The sequence below is a fragment of the Mesocricetus auratus genome, unplaced genomic scaffold, assembly GCF_017639785.1.
Source record: "Mesocricetus auratus isolate SY011 unplaced genomic scaffold, BCM_Maur_2.0 Super-Scaffold_100015, whole genome shotgun sequence".
In the NCBI taxonomy this organism is placed as follows: Eukaryota; Metazoa; Chordata; class Mammalia; order Rodentia; family Cricetidae; genus Mesocricetus; species Mesocricetus auratus.
Genome location: NW_024429198.1, coordinates 54,649,832 through 54,670,963, shown reverse-complemented (window position 1 = coordinate 54,670,963; position 21,132 = coordinate 54,649,832). Strand labels below are relative to the sequence as shown.

Here is a 21,132-nt window from a genome sequence, read left to right as displayed (position 1 = left end):
CCTCTGTACCTGACTGCACTAGAGACGGGCATGGTTGGTCACTGTGGTGTCCAGGAGTGAGGCCTAGAGATAGCCCTCCCAAACCCCAGAATTTGGTGCAGAGATCCCTCTGTGAGGAGACAGCAGATGGTCAGACAAGTCTAAGGCCTGGGGACAGAGGAAGCCATGGCAGCAGAGAACCAAAATGACCAAATGGCTCAGGGCGTGGGAACCCTGGAGGCCTGGGAACAGCCAGCTTGACTTTCTTTCTCAGTCACGTGGTATGCATGTCAGGGACCAGCAGCACTCGCACGGTCTGCTAGCTGGCACCCAAGGTGCCAGATGGCCAGGCTAACTTGTCCAGGCCTGGTATCTTAGCACTCACAGCAATACCTCGTCCTCCTTAAGTAACACAAAAGCATCACCAAGGATCGTCAGACCCAGAAGTGCTTTGTTTTTCTGTTTCCTGAAGAAAACCCCCAATCTGAAGGGAAATTTCAAACCACACACGGAGTCAAGGAGTACAGGTCACGTGTTTCAACTAATGTCCCAAAGCCCAGTGTCCCCCTGTCAGCCACCAAAGCCCAGTGTCCCCCTGTCAGCCACCAAAGCCCAGTGTCCCCCTGTCAGCCACCAAAGCCCAGTGTCCCTGTCAGCCACCAAAGGCAAAGCGGGAAAGGAATCTGGGAAGGAAGCTTCCCCAAAGGGTCACTGGGGCTCTGCTGAAAATCAGCAGGAGCTGCAGAGGGGAAAATGGGAGAGGTGACAGAGTCATGCCAGCCTAGGTCAAAGCACAGAGCGGACAGAGGCCTTAAAGGTGAACAGAGCCTCGTAGTGACGGTGCATGCCTCTAATCCCAGCATTCAGGAGGCAGGCAGAACTCTGAGTTGGAGGCCAGCCTGATCTATAGAGTGAGTTCCAGGACAGCCAAGGCTACATGGGGAAACCCTGTCTCAAAAAACAAAATTAAATTTAAAAGAGAAGAAAGGTGAACACAATTGTGAGCTAAGGCTGCAGAGGGAGGGGCTGGTGGTCATGCATTACAGGTCTGCCCCCTCCTCTGAATCCAGAAGCCCAGGGTCTGAGACACTGCAGTTGCTACAGAGGTCTGGATACTGGACAAAGTCCCTGCTGCCACTCTGCACCACACACTCATACCTCCCTTCAGCAATGACAGCCAGCACTGGCCCAGGCTCCTTTGCCATTGAGACTGAATGCAAAGGCTGCAGGATAGCTCTATCGCTAAAAGTGCTTGCCTTGCAAACATGAGGTCATGAGTTAAATCCTATAAAACCTCATGTTTTAATGTGTGTGTGCGTGCATGTGCGTGCGCGCTCGCTCGTTGTCAGTCTGTATGTATGTATAACATATACATGCCTGGCACCCTCAGGGCCCAGAAGAGGATACTAGATCCCTGGAAGTGGAGTTACAGATGGTTAGGAGCTGCCACATGGGTGCTGGGAATCAAACCTTGGTCATCTGTAAGAGCAACAAGTGCTCTCGGCCACTAAGACATCTCTCCAGCACCCCAGAACTTGTTTTTCAAAAGTGGCCGGCCTGATGGCGCATGCCCTGTGACAGGCAGGCCCCAGGGCTCACCTGCCAGCCAGCCTCGGCCAGTTGGTAAGATCCAGGTCAATGAGAACACACCCATCTCAAACCAAAACAAAAGATGGTAGATGACACCTGAGGGACACAGAAGGTAGCTCTCTGACCTCTACACATACATCAGACAGATAGACACTGGCATGCATGAACATACACACACACATGCATACACACACGTTCCCTCAGCTCACTGCTTTCACAGTTATAATACCTGATGCACGTAGCTGCATGGCTTAGCCTGGAGAAGGAAATTCTTTGCACTATGTACACGGACACCTCATTTTATTTTATCAGTGCCACAGCTGCAGGAAACCGACTACTTCTCTCCATCTGTGAAACATCCCCTCCACGCCCTTCTCTTTAAACATTTCCTTTGTGCCTCTGACTTGCCCTTCTGAACAGTGTGGCAAACCCCGTGTAGATACTTTTCCTAAAGGAAAGACAATTTCCACTTCAGAAGCGTGAGAAACAAGTTTTAAGGCCGAGGGAAAAAAAATGTCAGCCAGTAGAAAACCCAGCCATGCCAACTTAAGGATCTGCATCAGTTGTTGTCAGTGTTGTGACCAAATAAGCAACTTAAAAGAGGAAGGTTTATTTTGGCTCATGGTTTAATGGGGTACAGTCCACCACGGCGGGGAAGGCGTGGCTGCTGGTGGCTCTGTCAATGCCAGGGTGGAGCAGCTGCTTGTTTGCATCTCAATGGGGCAGGAAGAAGGCAGGGCTAATTCTGGCACTCAGCTGACTTCTCTCTACTTTTATTCTGCCCTTCCAGACACCCACAGGATGGTAGCACCCATGTTTAAGACCGGTCTTTCCTCTTCAGTTAGTGTTCTCTGGAAGCATCCTCATAGACACAATGGGTACATCTTCTAGGTGATTCTAAATTCAGCCACATTGGTGAATAAGATCAACAATCACAGAGTCTCACAATTTCCGTGTTTTTCTTTTGTTGGTGGTGGTGGTTTTTTGAGACAGGGTCTTACTATGTAGACCTCGCTGTCCTGGAGTTCACTGTGTTGACCAGGCTGGCCTCCAGCCCACAGAGATCTACCTGCCTGTGCCTCCGCTCCCTCCTCCTCCTGCCAAATGTTGGAATGTACCACTAAGGCTAGCCACACTTTCTCTTACGTCCCAGACTCCATCCTGGCCCTCTACTCGTTAGCTTCTTTCTATCCCTCATGTAACTCTCATCAGAGCAGTTCCTCGGAACACTTCTCAGGGGTTGAAATAGGATCCCTGGCAGGATCAAAAAACATTTTTTTCTACTAACTTCATAAAATTCAGACTTCTCCTGCCGCTCAGAGATTTCTCTTTTTAATTTGGATCTGTAGGTTCACACCCAAGATGGAAAATAATCTTAATCTCTTTAGGGATCGAAGCTGAATTAAGAGGGCAAGCTATGCATTGTTTGCTGTAATCCATTACATCAGGCATTCATACTAAAAAACGTACAAGACGGCCAGGCGTTGGTGGTGCATGCCTTTAATCCCAGCACTCAGGAGGCAGAGGCAGGTGGATCTCTGTGAGTTCGAGGCCAGCCTGGTCTACAGAGCGAGTTCCAGGACAGCCTCCAAAGCCACAGAGAAACCCTGTCTCGGAAAAAAAAAAGTCATAGCAAAGAAAAGCATGAAGGTGCAAAACCCTGGGGCTTCACTATACCAAATTCTCATTCCAGCCTCCTGCCAAACACGTCACAACTGCCACATTATCACACAGGCCTGTCTCAGGGATTAGCGGGGGTCGTCACAGCAGAGACCCTGTGGCCTTTGGCTCTTGTGAGTGGCTAACCTTAAAGGCTGTGCTCCACACTTATCCCCGTGGGTACAGGCTTCCAAGATTGGCCCTGGACAATCCCAAGCACATGTCACCTCTAATTCATCAGCACTCACCCTGGACTGTAAACACCCCTGCACTCCATAAAAGCAGGAAGGGGTGAGGTGCTTGCTCGTGTGATAGACCCACTGATCCTGGGTCCTTCCAGTGCCACCACAGACACAAAACAAGGTTTTCAGGGTGCTGTCTGCCATGCTGAACCTTGGGTAGCAGCTGCATCCAACACCTTCAGAGATGAATCTGGGTCTCACACAGCCATGAGTAGAAACAGTCTGGAGAAGAAACCAGGACTCTACTGACATGAAAGGGTTTGCCCCCTTGTTTGTCTCCCTTTGTCATTTCAACTGGAGGCTGCTGCAGCTTCCGTTCCTTGGTTTTTTGTGTTGTGCTGTGATGTGTCGTTACAACAAAGGAGCGGAATCTAACGCCGCCCCTTGGGAAGGGGAAGTGTATGTCACAATCGGAAGAGACACTTCAAAGGCAGATGCCGGCGTCCCACTTCCCATACATAACCAAACACAAGACCTCACCACAAGAAGAAAATGGACCCGGCAGGATGGTGTTCAAGGCAAAGGAGACCTGCTGTCTTGGGCATCAGTTTATACATCCAAACCCTCTGGAGCCTGTGGCAACCAATGATGTGGACTGCCGAAAGCAGAAAGTCCTTTCGAAGCTGTGCATGTACACCTGGTACCTTGTTTTCACTTACACTCCAGGGCCTGAGCACCATTTCTTACAGAGACACAGTATAGATGGTCCACAAACTAGAATTTCCCGTGAGTCTTCTGGCATCAAACACTCCAACAGCATGGTCTATAGCTGCCCAACTCAGTTCCCTCGAAGTCAAGTAAGAGCTGAAGCCATTTGCGAATCCTGGAATCCATCTAAGTGTTTCCAAATCCACCTTTCATAGATGTCAGGGCACACTTGACTTCAGTGTTTTTGTAGTGACTAATGTTGATTCCTTTCCAAAACAGCCAGTGAATTTTTAAAGCCATGACTTTTTATATCCACAACCAGTTGATCAAACATATAGGCACTATTTCATCAAATTAGATGTTTGCAATAACCAGGGCAAATTGGCATAAGGAAGGTTGAGAGCACGCATGCGTGCACACATACACTCATCAGCAACTGATTAAAACCTCCAGCAATTACAGTGGAGATGTCCTAGTCACACCACATGGGTTGAACTGGCTACTGAGGATCAACACACTGTGGAACCAAGCCCGTGTTCTACATCAATTATAGAAGACGGAACAATAAGTAGCCAATAACACAAAAGCTGTCCAGAAAAGTTTTGTGGCTAGAATATTTAGGTATTTATATTGGCTTGGTTGTATTTATATTTCATATACTTTATATTGCATGATATGGTATAAATAGCATTTGGTATGGTATTTATATTGCAAAAGGGTATATTGGTTTGTTTATAGGCAATATCTCATACTGGCCTTGGACTTTCTAAGCATCCAAAAACAACACTGAACCTCTGATCCCCCTGCCTCCACCTCCCAAGTGCTGGGAGTAAAGGTGTGCATCACCCTACTCCCAGCACTTGGGAGTTTGTATGTTGGTGGAGATCAAACCGAAGGCCTTTTTGGCACGTTACCAGTTGAGTTGTATTCCTTGCCCGCAAACACACTTTCTAAAGAGGATTTGGTGCCTTCAAATCTGGAGCCAGACCACTGTAATAAAAGTCACCTTTCCACTGCCTTCCTGCCCCCAGGGAAAGTGGTCCACACTTGTGTCCCAAGCCTCCTGTGGGGGGTCAGCTACGTTTCAGGTTCTCAGTTTTGACCTCAGAGTTGCTTCCCACCTCACCTGGCGTGTGCTTGAGCTTGTTCTTGGTTTGGGATGAAAGCCGGAGGAAATTTACACAAAGCGCTGGGTCAAGGGATTGTTCCTTAGTTAGACGCTCTCCATGCACATGCAACAACGGAGATGCACTATAGCATACTCGCTGACAGCAGCCGAGGGCTAGCAGTCAATGTCTGCACGTCTCACAGACCTGTCCAGGTTTCCAAAGTCATTACAACCCACTCCACAGTGCTCTTCAGTTGAGTCATCCACACAATCGTTTCTGCTTTAGAGCAACACAAAGGTTGACACCCGCCATCACCTAGCATTTTGTACCAAAGCAAAATGACATAAATGCCCGAGCGTCCAGCTGCCCCCCCCCATCCATCAGGGGATGAGAAGGGACCAGAGAGCGTTGCTTCCATTCCATCCACGAATCCCTTGCTTCTTCTAGGATAGGCCAGCATCAGTAACCTGACTGACATTCCCCTGACTGGAGGAGGCCTGAAGACCACAGCAAACATCAAATAAACGCAAACTTAACTTGAACATATTTGAGATAGTTAATGCATGGAATAAACTTTGGTTTTTTTTTTCTTTTTATGGCTTTAAATTCTTGCTTCCCCTGGCTTAGTACCAGAAAGCATCCACCATTCATGGGAAGCCATCCTTCTGGCATATATAATCCATTTCTTCCCAGTGAACCCATGACTGCAGTAGGGAAGCCAGTGAGTGCAGGAATGAGCCAGTGGTCCCCCGGTGACCACAGGAAAGCCATCTGGAACCACAAGTACCTTGCTTGCTTAGTTCTGTGACAGCCAATCTTCACTCTCGAGTTGACTAGAATTGGAATCTCTGGTAAGATGTAAACCTGGGTGTGTGTGCTTATGAAGCTGTTTCCAGAGAGACTTAACTCAAGGGGGAAGACCTGCTCTGAATGTGGGTGACACAGTCCCACAGACTGGGGGGTCAGGGGACCTTTTCCTCAATAAACAGGAGAAAACCAGTGAAGAACCAGCACCCGTCTCCCTCCAACTACAAGTGCGATGTGACAGCTGCCTCGTTCTCATGTTCTTATGCCTTTCCCTGCCAGGAAGAACTGTATTCCCTCACACTGTAAGCCGAAACCAAGCGAACAACAAAAGCCTCTGCATCCCCAAGTTGCTTCTTATAGGGTATTTGATTACAGCAGCATGAAAACTAACTGCCACACCATGTGACTCTGCATCTCGACTCTCCACGGACACTAGGTTTCCCTCCAGTCACCTGACCACACCTGGAGTCTCAGGCTCTACTTCCCCAAAAGCAAGTTTCAGGGAGCCATCTGAAGGATTGCTTCAGCCGGGTAGAGGCCCTCACTGGTGACAATCCAGGAAGAACCTCATGACTTCTAGAATGATCTCCATCAGTGACCTCAAGCTGTGTTATCTTTAGTCACAATCAAAAGAGCAAAGGAAGCCAGAAATAAACAGGACTGGAAGTGGCTTTCCCCAAATTCCAGAAACCCATGAGGGCTAGCCCAGGCAGATAACATGACAATTTCTAACTGTGTCATTTCCCATCACACATAGTCACTGAGAACAGACAGCAAGCATGCCTGCCTCAGACGCCACTCACCAATGCAGGCATGGACCCTCACAGATAGCTGTGTCCTCAGAATGATGCTGTTCTTCTTGCCCCGCCTAAGAGAGAGACAGGAAACAAAACACAGGTGTCAGCCCAGGCAGCAGCACCCAACGACCTGGGTTTCAGGCACCCACCTAAAAGAGATGCCCAGTAAGCAGGGACCCAATCAAAACAAGAATACATCCTGAAATAACACATCGAGAGGCTTCAAAGGAACAAAAACCAGGAAACTTTGGCCTCTGGATTAGCATATGTGTCTTATCACCAAGCCCACTTCCCCGGAGTCTGTGCGGCCTGCTTGACCATGTGGGGATGGTTTTAAACCTGAGCCTATGAAGTGAAATCCCTGGAATATAACAACACAATCTGCTTTGCCCATCCCCGTGGCTATTTTAAATTGCTTTTTACATATATAGGAAAGGGGAACACGTAGTGCCATCTGGGAGAGCTGCTCTATTGATATCAATTCAAGGCTGCCATGGCTTCTCCCGGGAATTCTTACAGGAAGATGGGGTCCGCCAAGGACACTTATAGGCTATTTATTCTTGGTCCTGGCAACATGCACACTCCCTATCTCACCTCCAGTCTTCCTCACGTTAGTCTCCAGGAGGAGGAAAGGTATCCCCAGCTCCACTCCTGTCAAGCCTGTCCTAAGTAGACCCTTGAATGCACAGTTGGAGCAGCACTGAGGCTTGGCATAAAGTGTTCAGTGAGAGACATCATGGATCCTGGCTACACGCAGGTAAAGGCCTTGAGACCAGGGAACAGCAGGAAGCCTGCAGTCTAAGGCAAGCTGGGAGAGCAGGCAATCCAGAAACAGGGATCATGAAGGTCTTTCTGTGGCTGAACCCCTTTCCATCCTCATCACTTCTCCCGGGGCCTCAGGTATAACAGAATCTGGGCAGTGCCTTCCGGCATCCTAGTCTTCGGGTTGCCTGGGAAGGACACACAGAACCCAAGTAGTGACTGCATCAATTGCGTGTTTTATTTCCAAGCCCAGAAAAGAAGGGCATGTGTGGCTTTAAATTTATTATTAGAGAGGAAACCGGGAACCAGTTGCATGGTCCTAGGAAACCATGTGGTGGCCACCAGTCTTCAGAGGCCTATGGATGTCATAGTGTCATTTTCCTCAAAGAAGAATTTCTTTATCTAGCTATCTGCTGATGGACACCTAGGATGGCTCCATTTCTTACTCATCATGAATAGCACAGCAATAAAGGGACATACAAGCATCTCCTTCACACACTCAGAATCAAAAGGCCCATTTAAAGGGTAATTTCATTGATAACTCTTCCATGTCAGTGCTCAGTGCTACAGAGTTTGCCTGGCATGTGAGAGGCTCTGGGTTCCATCTCCAGTACTTAAAAATAAAAATAAAAAAACCCTGCTGGGCAAGTAGGGCACACCTTTAATCCCAACACTTATAGAGGCAGAATTTGATCTCTTAGTTCTAGGCCAGCCAGGGCTACACACACACACACACACACACACACACACACACACACACACACAAACTCCCTAGTTTTCCAGTACTCTGCCTGGGCCTTTACCTGTGCATGTACACCCAAGGCCCTGCAACCAATGGGGCCGGTGTGCAGTGGGGGGGGGGGGGAGGCCCGGCTGGAAGCATGTTGAAGGGCAGTGGTAAAAATCACACATTGCATGGGGTTTAGGCAAAGGAAGGAAGCATATTTCCATCTATCCATCTATCCATCTATCCATCTATCCATCTATCCATCTATCCATCTATCCATCCATCTATCTATCCATCCATCCATCCATCTATCCATCCATCTATCCCCTAGATGGACCTAGATGTAGAACTCTCAGTGGCTCCTACTCCAGCACCATGCCTGTCCACAGGCCACCATGCTTCCCTCCATGACGACAATAGTCTAAACCTTTGAACCTGTAAGCCAGCCCCAACTAAATGCGTTCCTTTATAAAAGTGTCTGTGGTCATGGTGTGTCTTCAAAGCAACAGAACACTGACTAAGTCATCCTAAGAACCCAGTTTAGGTAGTCCAATATAGCAACACATATGGGATCGTCAAGCTCAAAGATGCACACAATGACAGCAACGACACCTTGAACCCCTTTGACCTTCATGTCCCTCCCCCCAACATCCATCCTCTGGTGTAGCAGATGCTGAAAGCTCGCTTTTTATCCATTTCCTTTATAGATATTTATATTCTGTCATTGTTCATCCTAGAAGTCTTCTGCTGACTCTTTTGGCTTTTCATAAAGAAACAACACAGGTGCCTTGTTAGCACAGTAGATTGTGTGTCAGTCTCATAAAGAAACATCACATTATCTGCTTAAAAACAATCCTTGGATGGCTGTAGCTGTAGCTCAGTGCTACAGAGTTTGCCTGGCATGTGAGAGGCTCTGGGTTCCATCTCCAGTACTTAAAAATAAAAATTAAAAAACCCTGCTGGGCAAGGTAGGGCACGCCTTTAATCCCAATACTTGAGAGGCAGAATTTGATCTCTGAGTTCTAGGCCAGCCAGGGCTATACACACACACACACACACACACACACACACACACACACACACACACACACACACACACACACCCACCCTAGTTTCCCAGTAACTATGCTCTTCTAATCATTTTTTAATTTATATATACCTACATGAGTTTAAGTGCTCCGCAGTATTTAAAACTCCTTGGAGGTGAGATCTTCTGGACCTGGAGTTACAGGTGGCTTGAGCTACCATGTAGCTGCTAAGACCCAAACCCCTGTCCTCTGCAAAAATCAATAAGCTCTCTTAGCTCTGATCCATCTGCCCAGACCTTCCTTCCTTTAATTTTATGACTGCAGCTTTCAGAAGAAAGTGAATCCTGGCATCTTTTCCCAAGAAATGGGGTCGGTTGTCAGTTTGGGTTCAGAAGAGAGCAGTTACAGCAAGGCGGTACAGTGGGCAAAAGCGCTTCACTCCAAGTCTGATGGCCTGAGTTTGATATCCACGGTAGAGTGAGGGAACCAAATCCCACAAGTCATTCTCGACCTCCACATCCGTACTGCGGCATGTGCACGTGTTCGTGCCCATACACACACAGACAAAACAAAAGAGGCACCAATAGTTCTTAATGTGTGTGAGACACATAGTATGTTCCAGATGAGGCTCAGAGTACCTTCACACAGGCTTCGTCTTCACAATTCCCAAGACTGACAGCATTGTGTGTCTTATAGATGAGAGAGGCTCGGAAAAGTAAAGACGCATTGCTGAAGTCTCACAGGTAGAAAGTAGCTGAGCTTGGACCCAACCTAACCAATGACTTTTCCTGTCCCCTCCCTCCAGCTGCCTCTTAGGTAGGTGCCCCTTCTTTCATTCTCTTATGGCAGAGTTGGGGCTAAACACAGTCTGACTAGGGCACGCACCGCCGCCTGCTGCATTAAGGAGGAATGTGGGATCCCCATGGACAGCCACAGGCAGCGGGCCTGCTGCAGTCTCTGCATGCAAGTCCCCAGCATCAATCCTTACCCTCGTGGCCAGCCCTTTGGCCCTCCTAGCAATCTGAGTCTTATCACTCCCCACAGCTACACAAGCCAGTATCTCACAAAGCACGCCTCTCTGCTGTGAGAACGCAAGCAAGGGAAGCCTCACTTGAGTGCCGCTGGCAACATGAGCGTAGCCACTGTGAAAGCTCAAAAAGCCACAAGTAGAACATCCATATATCTAAGCAGCAGCACTTCCAGGAGCATGCCCCCAAAGAACCCAAGCCAGCACACCACAGAGAGACCTGCACACCCATGTTCATAGCTGCAAGGTTCGCAGCGGCTGAGGTACCAAAGCAGTCTTGCTGTGCAGCGTGGCAGAGACCGTGAAACTGAAGACTGAGGGTGTGGAATGGGAAGGAAGGGGGCTATAAGAGTAACAGAAGGGATGAATATAACCAGAGTGCATTGAGTGTGTGTGTGGACACATAAGGAAGCCCCAACTCTATGTGATCAACACTTCCTGATAAAGCTGCTGTATAGCAGCGGATGGCCAATAGATGAGAAACAGACAAGAGAGACCCGATAGCCGAGCTTCTCTGCAGCAGCATGTAACTTCACAGGGCTTCCATACTCCAAGGCTGAAATGGATGGAAGCTTGTCACAGCCCCCCAGGAGTCCGTGGGGGTTCCTTGCTCCCCGACACTCCTGCTGGAAGAGTGCCCAGCTGCCACACCTGTGGAACACTGCCCGCTGCTGAGTCAGATGGGAACACACCAGGGCCTGGGACCCGGGGGGCAAAGGCAGTGTGTGAGGCCCGTGCCTCCAGGGACAATGGGCTTCCTTATCGGTGATGCCAGAGAACTATCACCAGCTTCCCAATCAGTGTTTCCATCTGGAGGCCACACCCAAGGCCACCCCTTCCCTAGTGACAGCAGTGATCCATCCAGATTAGACACCGGGGTCAAAAAAGACTCAGTCAAGGCCCAAGTGCCAGGGATGTGAGGCTCAGAGCCCTAAGCTTCCGGCAAATTCCCGGCTTCTCAGAAAGCACGTGTTTCCCTGGTAATGCTTATGGCCTAGAGGAAAGAACTCTCATGTGGGCCCTTGAAGCTCTCAGAAACCTGCGTTTACATTCCCAGCTCTCAAGAGAACATCTTCGCAAGAGAAACACAGAAAGGCCTTGTCATGGCAAGAGCAGGACTTTCTTTGCCTAACAGAGAGATGCCAGGGCCTCATCACAGTTTTCAGCCAATGGTAGGAATGACACCCCATGTTGTACTCCAGGCACATAAGAAAATTCAGACTACTATTTCAGCCAAGGGGTAGAAGGAGGTAGTCTACATGCTGTAGAAGCAGGAACAGGCCCCTGAGCAGGTCTCCAGGGAGAACACTAGCAAGATTCCAGCACCGTAAGACCCACCAGCCACCCTGGCTCAGAGACAGGAGGGAGATTTGAATGAGTTGTCTGCCGGTCAAAGGGTAAGCTACCCAAGTCTGAGTTGCTCAGAGCTCAAAGCTCAAGCCCAGATCCAGCCATCACTGCATTCATCTCCAGACATGCTGCTGTCCCCTAGTAGACTGTGAAGCTAAAATCAGTGCCGAAACAGGCTGGGTCGGCTCCGCAGCCGCCTCCCTGAGCCCAGCTCCCTCCTGCGTCAAATGGGAGGCTAACAAGGCCGGTTTTCTGCTGAGGGTGTGAAGGTTACGGACTCAGGCCCCGCCCAGAGGTCGTGCCCGGCATGTGACAAAGGCTTGCTGACGTGAAGTGGCATCCTAGTCATCACATTGTGCTGGTCTTCCCTCTTCTGCAATAACGTCTGCCTGTCCCCCCATGTACCCCGTTCCGTCTGTCATCTGCCTTTTCTCATCCTCCCCCATTGTCTTTCCTTTCTCCCCCGGTTCTGTCTCCCATTCAAGAATGCACCCTGACAGCGAGTCACCGATGCTCTCTCCTGGGTGTGGCCCTGAGGGGGCTGGGCCCTGAGGATGGATGGGTCGCCCACTTTACTGCGTGTCACAAGGAGCCCCCAGGAATACAGACTCGTTTGTAGGTGCTTCATGGCCCTTGTCCTGGGACGAAAGCAGCGAGCCTGTGTGCTCAAGCGGAAGACGCCCACCACCTTCGGCATCCGGGACACTGCTCGGGGAAGTCACGGGCAGGCCCTGCATCCCCCTATGCTGTCCTCTCATTGCAAAAGATGCACCTGCTCCCTGGACCCAGTGGCCAGTGCAGTGTCTCTCACGCCTGTAGTCACATGGTAACATATTTTTAAACTTTAATGAGTTACACTTCGAGAATCATAAAATCTACCTGTTGCAAGTATATGATTCAACAGCATGGGGTCTGATTAGACAGGGGCCTCCTCATCCACACAATCTAACTTTTAACAGTCACTGCTCCCCCATACCTCAAGAGAAACCCCATGCCTATCTGTGACCATTCCTCACTCCCAATTCCAGGAATTACAAGCGCGCCCTCTCTGTGCTGGCTAGTTTTATTGTCATCTTGACACAAGCTGGAGTTAGCTGAAGGGGGGGATCTCAGCTGAGAAAATGCCTCCATAAGATCCAGCTGGAGGGCACTTTCTTAATTAGCGATTGATGTGGGAGGGCCCAGCCCATATGGGTGGGGCCATCCCTGGGCTGGTGGTCCTGGTTCTGTAAGAAAGCAGGCTGAGCAAGCCAGGGAGCAGCAGGCTGAGCAAGCCAGGGAGCAGCACCCCTCCATGGCCTCTGCATCAGCTCCTGCCTCCAGGTTCCTGCTCTGTTTGCGTTCCTGTCCTGGCTTCCATCGATGGTGAACTACAATGTGGAAGTTTTAGTCAAACAAACCCTTTCCTCCCCAGTCATGGTGTTTCACCACAGTGATAGAAACCTTAACACACCCTCTATACAGACTTGCCTTTCTGGCACTTCACGTAGATGGAACTGTGCAACATGTCACCTGTGTGTCTGATTTCTTTCACTCAGTCCCACCATCTTGAGGCTCATCTAGAATGGGACATGTGTCCATATGTGTTACCTTCCTCATTGCTGTGAGAACAAGGACCATCCCTGGCAGTTTACAGCAGGAAACGCTTACTTGGGCTCATGGTTTGAGGAGACAGAAGCATGGCGGTGGGAACGGCAGGTGACAATGGCAGCAGGACCCCGAGACTGCATGCTCACAACTTTGCAGACCAGGAAACAGAGGAAATACTGGGCCAGGAGTAAGACTGGGGTATTAAGTCCACCCCACAACAACATGCCCCCCCTCCCAAAGGTTCCCTGGCTGCGGAAAAACAAAGCCACCCAACTGAGGACCAAGTGTTTGTACACAGGAGCCTGTGGGGGACATTGTACACCCACGCTATGACATCATGCCTCATTCTCCTTGTGCTGGTGCTGTCCCATCGCATGCACAGCAAATTCTTGAGCTAATGGGCACTTGGGATCCTTCTACTTTAGGGCTATGATAAGGAATATCTCGGGGAGCATCTGTGTACAGATCTTCGCACAAATGTTTCATCTCTTGAGGATATATCTAGAAGTAGAAGTCCTGGGCTGTGTGGTCACTTAATGTTTACCACTTTAAGAAGCTGCCAGGCTGTTCAAAGAGAATGTGCCACTTTACATTCCCACTGGCAGTGCACTGGGTGTCCAGTTTCGCCACTTACGCCCTCAACACGCACCACCATCCGTTACTGTCACGCCGACCACGTCAGTAGGCATACAGTAGGACCTCACTGTAGTTTTGATTTGAATTTCCCCAGTGACTTAACATGCTGGACAGATTTTCACACGTTTCTTCACCATTTGTGTGTATCTTGCTAGGATTTGAATCCCCCCCTTTTATAATTACCACTTTGTCATTGATTTGCAAGAGCTCTTTACATATTCTGATGCATGATTTACAGACACACGACTTACAAATATTCTCATTCCACACCATTTGTCAAGTATATTTTTTAAAAGGAGGAACCGTTTTTAATTTAGGTGAATCCAATTTGTTTTGTCACCTGTGTTTTCAGCCGTTGTCAACAGGTGCTTGGTTACCTCACAGGGGGTTACAGCGACTTGAGCCTGCTTTCTCTTTCATGGTTTGGGCTGCTACATTTCAGACAGTGATCCACTTTCAGCTGGGCTTCTGTTTGTGGCAAAGGCCCCTCACATCTATCCCACTGCCCTTGAGGTCTAAACTCAGACCTCCCCAAGGGACAGAAGTTTGGCCAGCTTCTTAGGAAATGCTACTGCCGCCCTATCCGTCACTCATCTCTTCTGACTACTCTGTCCCAGGACACCCTGAACCTCCTCTCACCAGGCTCTCTCTCCTCCTGTGGCCATGCCTGGTCTCCTTCCCTGCTCATTCTTTAGACTTTTATCCTCACCTCTACTGAGGCAGACACTGCTGGTCACAGACCACGCTTCCTATCTGACTTACACAAAGAAGAGAAGCTGAGGTGGGGGTGGGGACCTCCCCAGCACAGCTCTCATCCCGAGAAAGGAGTGGAAGTTGCTGGTAGCGTTTCTGGAAAGTTCTTTAAAGGGAAGAGAATTTTAGTTGGCACCAAGATTTCCCTTCACCTGACCTGTCTGAAACAGGAACCACTGGCTGGCATCCAACATTCACAGAGATAAAGGGAGGCTGAGAGAACACAAACCCACTGTGTGGGGTGTGACATGAGCCTAAGTCCTAGCAGGCATGAGGACACGCGCACAGGACAAAGCTTGCAGCCGCTTTGTCCCTTTCGTCCTTTCTGGCACCTCGGATGCTGATGAGACAATGAGCTGGAGCAGACACTACAGACCCAGCAACGGGACCCTCATCTGAAGGATGCTATTACTGTTTTCCATTCCCCAAGAGTGTCGGATTCCAGTTTTAAAAAAAGAACAGAATTGTTTCAACTTAAAGATTTGGGGATACCCTGGTTTGCAAAACAGAAACCTGTCCTCCAACCCTGAAGTGGTCCTAGGCAGAGAAAGTGGACCATTAATTGTGGTGAAGCAAGAAGGATGGACGCTGAGAACACGGCCAAGACAACAAAGTGGAAAAGGGAATCATTCTGTGGCCCTGGGGATGCGATGGACTTGCTCTGCGACCCTGCCTGCTTGCCACAGTTTTCCTGGAGAGCCTGGAGGTTTACCAAGAAATCTTCTTTGAAAGTTCTAGAAGGGAAGTGCAACGACTCGCATACCCTTGGCTTGGGAACAGTTTTCCACTGGAGAAGGTGTCGCTGTAGGAGGTTTGGAAGGAGTGTGTGTGTGGGAGAGTGAAGGAAGGAGGGAGGGAGGGGACACTCACCCAGCCAGGCAAATCAGCCTGGCAAATGACAGGGGCCATGCCACAGCCAGATTGCCTCATTTAAAAAAAGGTACATTGAAAGTAGAGGGGGGTGGAGAGACAGCTCAGTGATTGGGCGCACTGGCTGCTCTTCCAAAGGACCTGGTTCAATTTCCAGCACCCACATGGCAGCTCACGACTGTCTATGACTCCAGCTCCAGAGAATCTGGTACCCTCAATGATACACATGCAGGCCAAACACCGGTGTAAATGTGGTGGTTTCAAAGAAAAGGGCCCCAAAAGGGAGTGGCACAATTAGGAGGTGTGGCCTAACTAGAGTAGGTGTGGTCTTATTGGGGGAAGTCACTGTAGGGGTGGGCTTTGCGGTTTCCCTTGCTCGAGTTACACCAAGTGAGACAGACAACGTCCTGTGGCTTGCAAGTCAAGACGTAGGACACTAGGCCACTTCTCCAGCACCACGTCTGCCTGTGTTCCGCCATGTTGAACTGTGCTAAGGAACAAAACCCTGAAAATGTAAGCCACCCCAATTCAATGTTTTTCCTTTGTAAGAGTTGCCATGGCCCACGGTGTCTCTTCACAGCACATAAAAATGAATAAAATATTTTTAAAGCAAGTAGAGATTGTTCCTTGATAACTCTCACTACACAGAGAAAGATGTCACCAATACCTTCCACAGGCATGGTCACATTTGTCTCAACAGCAAGCCAACCATGAAGTCACAGTTTGTCTTGTCCTACTGTGTCTATTTCCAATCTCCCAGATGACCCTAAGACACCCATCCAGGTGCAAACGTTAATCTCTCCCTACCCACTTAGCCCCAACCCTGACAATCACTAATTTTTCAGTTTTTGAGGCAGTCTCATTATATAGCGCAGGCTGGCCTTGAACTTCCAGTACTCCTCTTGCCTCAGCCACCACCTGACGACACTGCGCCTTCTAACTTCGTAGCATTAGCTTTCTCAAATGTCACATGGCTTAAATTGCCCTTGGACAGTTTCTTCAGACCTTACAAGGATTCGTCTCCCATCTTTTCTATCCCGATAGCCGATTTCTAAATACTCATCATATGGTTTTCCTACACATACCTGCTAAAGATGTCTTGGCTGCTACTGAATGCTGGAAATCACGGGTAAAGCTGCTATGAACATCCATGTGCAGATTTTGTGTGGGCTTGGGCTCTGACCTCATTGACCACCTAGGAGTCCATTGCTAAACAAAGGCCATATTTAGCTTGTGAGAAATCATAAGGATGTCACTATCTGGCACTCCCACGATGCACAAATGTCACATGGCTCCATACCCTGGCCTGCACTGGGCATGGTCAGCAGATGTGGTGAGCTAACGGGTGTCTGCGGTACCTCATGACAATATGCGGTTCCCGGGCAGCGCCTTTACCTGCCTGAGCACCTCCTTTCCTTTCCCCATTTTGTGCCAGGGTTGTTTTGAAAGTTCTTTTCATATTTTAAGCACACGTCCTTTATCTAATTTGTGTCCTAAAAGATTTTTTTCTTGCTAATCCATGGCTTTGCTTCTCAGTCTTTTTGTTTTGTTTTGTTTTACGAGACAGGGTTTCTCTGTATTGTTTTGGAGGCTGTCGGTCCAGCCCGGCCTCGAACTCACAGAGATCCACCTGCCTCTGCCTCCCGAGTGCTGAGATTAAAGGCGTGCGCCACCACCGTCCGGTGCGTCTCGGTCTCTTTAACGTCCACTTGTGTGTGATAGATATGCAACTTTTAATCCAGTGTTATCTGGGATGCTACGCGCAGCTGCAAGCGATTCCTGGCTCAAGTGTAAGGGGTGCAGCCGCTGCCGACCGAGCACCAGCTACAGCCGAGCCTGGCCCTCTCCCGGCTCTGTGCTGGCCTCAGGTGTGAGAGCTCCAGGCCATCCCTCTCCCAGCCTCTCTGTGGCTTCATTCTCCTCACCTGGCTCCAGGCCCGTCAGTCTCAGCCTTGGCTCCTCTCGCCACACCTCAGACTACCGCGGGTCAGCACCTCTCCCTCTCTCAAGCGGCCCTCACTCCACAATTTCACTCCTCCTCAGCACGGTCCCGCGCTCCGTGCCCAGTCTCCTGCTGTTACAGGCCAATCGCACAATTCTGTTCACCTCTACCCGCTCTTCCATCCACTGGCCCCGGCCGCTGGTCTTAGCTTACCAGGCTTGGGTCGCTCCTTTCTCATCTCCATGGTGAGCAACATCTCAATGACACCTACTTCATATTCTCACAGCGCCTCCTCCCATCACCCCTAGCCCCAAGCCTTCATAACCAGGCTTCTGAGAAGGGTCTTTCCACAGAGGCCATTTGTTAGCCAGCTCAAGCACTCACACACCACTGGTTCTCAACATGGGGCCATGGCCCCTCAGACCTTCAGAAAACACAGACACTGACATTACGACTCATAGGAATAGCAAAATCACAGTTACGAAGCAGCAAGGAAAATAATTTAAACTATGGTTGGGGGTCAGCGCAGCATGAGGAACTGTATAGGAGCATTAGGAGGGTTGAGAACCGCTGATCGACACTACGGCTCACTCAGCTGGGGCAGCACATTGGCCTCAGTTGAAGATACTTTAAAACCACTCTGCCTGGGCCCAGCCCCCGACTCTCACTTTACAGGCCTGAGGGGCAGCATGCAAAGAGGACCGTTAAAAGCACTTCAGGTGGTGGCATTATCAAGGACACTGAGAGCCTACACCAGAGGCTGGCTAACCAAACATCCCAACACGGGGACAGCTCATTTATAAAACAGGAGCCAGGCCTTACTACAGAGCTCTGAAGCTGGGATGGAGAGACCAGCACGTGTGAGAAGCTTCCGTCCAGGTCATTCTGAGCATCCTGCCTAGAACCAGCCCAGGGCTGCTGAGCTGCAGTTCCAAGCCACCCCACTTAGCCCAGCTGCCCTCCTACCTGCAAGGCCACTTTCTTCCCCACGCAGCCAGGCAGGTGGAGACGACCTACACAATCCCGCATCGCCCACATATTCTAACAGTGTTAAAGACGAACGAGGGTGGAGGTGAAGTCAGACAACGCAGCCCAGGCAAGCCCCGCTGGAAGCGTCTTAGACTGATGGCGCGTTCTGATTTTGAATCAGTTTTCAGCATTCAATTTGGAAAACTTTGCTGCAACCAAAATTTTCATGACCTCCACATGCCACATATGATCATATGGGGTCACAACCTACAGGTTTAAGAACTGCTCTGAGCACAGATGGGAGGTGGGTGAGGGAAGGTGGGGGGAGTGGGAGGAGAGGAGGGAGGGGACTGGGTTTGGAGTGTAGTAAATAAATAAATAAACAACAGCTAGGTCTGCATGCCTGTGGCTTCTGAGGCACCCATTTCCGTGTAGCATGACTCCAAACTCTGGCTGTGGCCGCCAGCAACTGAGTCCTAAGCATGACTTTGGAGAGCCGGGACTAGCTTACTGTTTTACACCCAGCATCATGCTTCACCTAGAAACAATACAAGCTCGTGATTGGACTATCAATCTTCGTAGGGAACTAGAGGTTCAGAGATGGACACTTACATACCGTCCATCACCGAGGGAAGTCAGGGCAGGAACTGAAGTGGACTCCACGGAGAAAGACTCACTCCTGGCTTGCTCCTTCTGGATCGCACAGCTGCTGCTTTATATAGCCCAGGCCCACCTGCCTGGGAATGACGCCGCCCAGCATGGGCCGGACCACCCTATATCAATTAACAATTTAGAGAATGCCTCAGTGAGGAGGCCCAGGTAATCTATGGGGCCTTGGGTAGTATTTATCCCTGGCGTACAAACAGACTTTGAGTGTCCATGCCACGATATGGGATGCTGTCTCAGCAGGGACTCCTGGGGGGAGGACATAGGCCCTGTCCTGGATGAAATGACAGTCACTGGAGATCCACCATGGAGGGCCTCACCCTCCCTGGGAATCGGAGTGGAGATTGGGGGGGGGGACTGGGGGGCCTGGTGGGGAGGGCAGGGGAGGAGGGGAAGGAAAGGGAGCTGGGATTGACATGTGAAACAAGCTTGTTTCTAACTTAAATAATAAAAAAAAAGAAAGAAAGAAAATGCCCTCACAGCCACACCCACAGATGAATCTAATGGAGCCAATTATGCAACTGAGGGTCCCTCTTCCCAGATGACTTCAATTTGTGCCAAATTGACAAGATCCAACCAGCACAGTCATGACACTGCTGCCTTCCTGGGGGTACAGAGAGCCAGCAGAGCATGGGGCACACAGGGAGGAAAGCAGTGTTAGGTATCTTTACTCTATAAATAAGTTGTATAACTATCTCCATTTTGTGAGCTTCTATCAGAAGAATGCTTGCCCAAGGTCACGCAATAGCAGGGTCAGGAATAAGCTAGAGGCTCCAGGCCTGTTTCCACAGAACAATGCCACACTTGCTGATTTCCCTGGCCTTGGGAGGCAACAGACCCTGCTCGGTTTTGTCCGTATAATTGCTTTGTCCTTCCTCTGTGGAAGGTCTTTCTCCTCTTCTCTGGTTAGCTGAGGCTCGAGTAGTAATTCCCAACAAGTTAGTTAATTTTTAGTCTTGGCATAAAGGGCCAAAAGCAATGGACAGGAACAAAGAAACGATTCCTCCAGAGAGGGAATACACCACAGGAAAAATCCCACAATTTTATGCACCTTAATCTTTAGACCATGTTCCTACAATTTATGCAAAAAATAGTACTTTTTTTCCATGTTCATACCTCAAAAGGGCAAGTCTTAACTAAAGAAACGTTATATTTTAACCATTGATCATGGGAGACATGAATCTTCGGTCACATAAACTTTGCCAAATGCCACACACCTAAGGAAAGGCCCAGAAGAGACTCTAAGTGACATGACAAATGGACACAGGTAGCTGCTACCCACATAGAGCAGGGTCCCTGCCTGAAGCTGCTTGCTACTCAGCAGCGAGATATTTGCCAGGCACCTCAAGGCTCAGTGACAGCAATTCTCCTGTCAGGGGGAAGAGTGTGACCCAGCTGTTCCAGGCCACTATTCTCCTGGACCTTCAGCTGCCCAAACCCAGGACAAACAAGTCTCCCACTAAGAGACAAGATGTGGGTGGGTTTTTTTTCCACATTCCACCTTGGGTACATTACAAAAGACAAGGGACAGTCACTAGGAAGAAAGACATTTGAAAGACACACTGTCAAAAGTGTCCCTACCCATCATCTTTTGGGCTATCTGCTTTGGTCTGAAGTTTTCATGCCCTGAGTCTTGTTGCCCTATCAAGCATTCTCCCAGCATCCCTTGCTGTGAGGGAACAGAAAAGGGATCCCAGTTTACATTAGTCAGAATTCAGCACTGCGGCAAATACCTGAGGAAAGATTGGTACTGGCCCATTTGCAGGGTTTCTAATCCATTGTGGTCTGGAGAACATGGTCAGGCAAAGCCCCTCCTATCATGGAGGACAAGGAGCAGAGACAGAATGCCGGTGCTAGTGGTATTTCTCTTCCTTCCCCCTTTATTTCATCCAGACTCCCTGCCTGCATTCAGGAGGGTCTTCCCCGTTTAGTCAATTCTCTCTGTGAGTGCACTTACTGCACTTACGGACACAGCAAGAGG

General features: G+C 49.5%; 1 protein-coding gene across 8 annotated transcripts in view; it reads right to left on the bottom strand.

Annotated features, from left to right (window-relative positions):
* The window catches only part of Fhod3 (formin homology 2 domain containing 3), a 419,361-nt gene that overhangs the window by 353,956 nt on the left and 44,273 nt on the right, over window positions 1-21,132 (bottom strand). For all 8 annotated transcript variants that reach the window (XM_040757956.1, XM_013124838.3, XM_040757957.1 and 5 more), the window contains exon 3: window positions 6,838-6,902. In XM_040757956.1, the coding sequence (XP_040613890.1) occupies window positions 6,838-6,902 (65 nt within the window). The remainder of the gene's footprint in view (window positions 1-6,837; window positions 6,903-21,132) is intronic.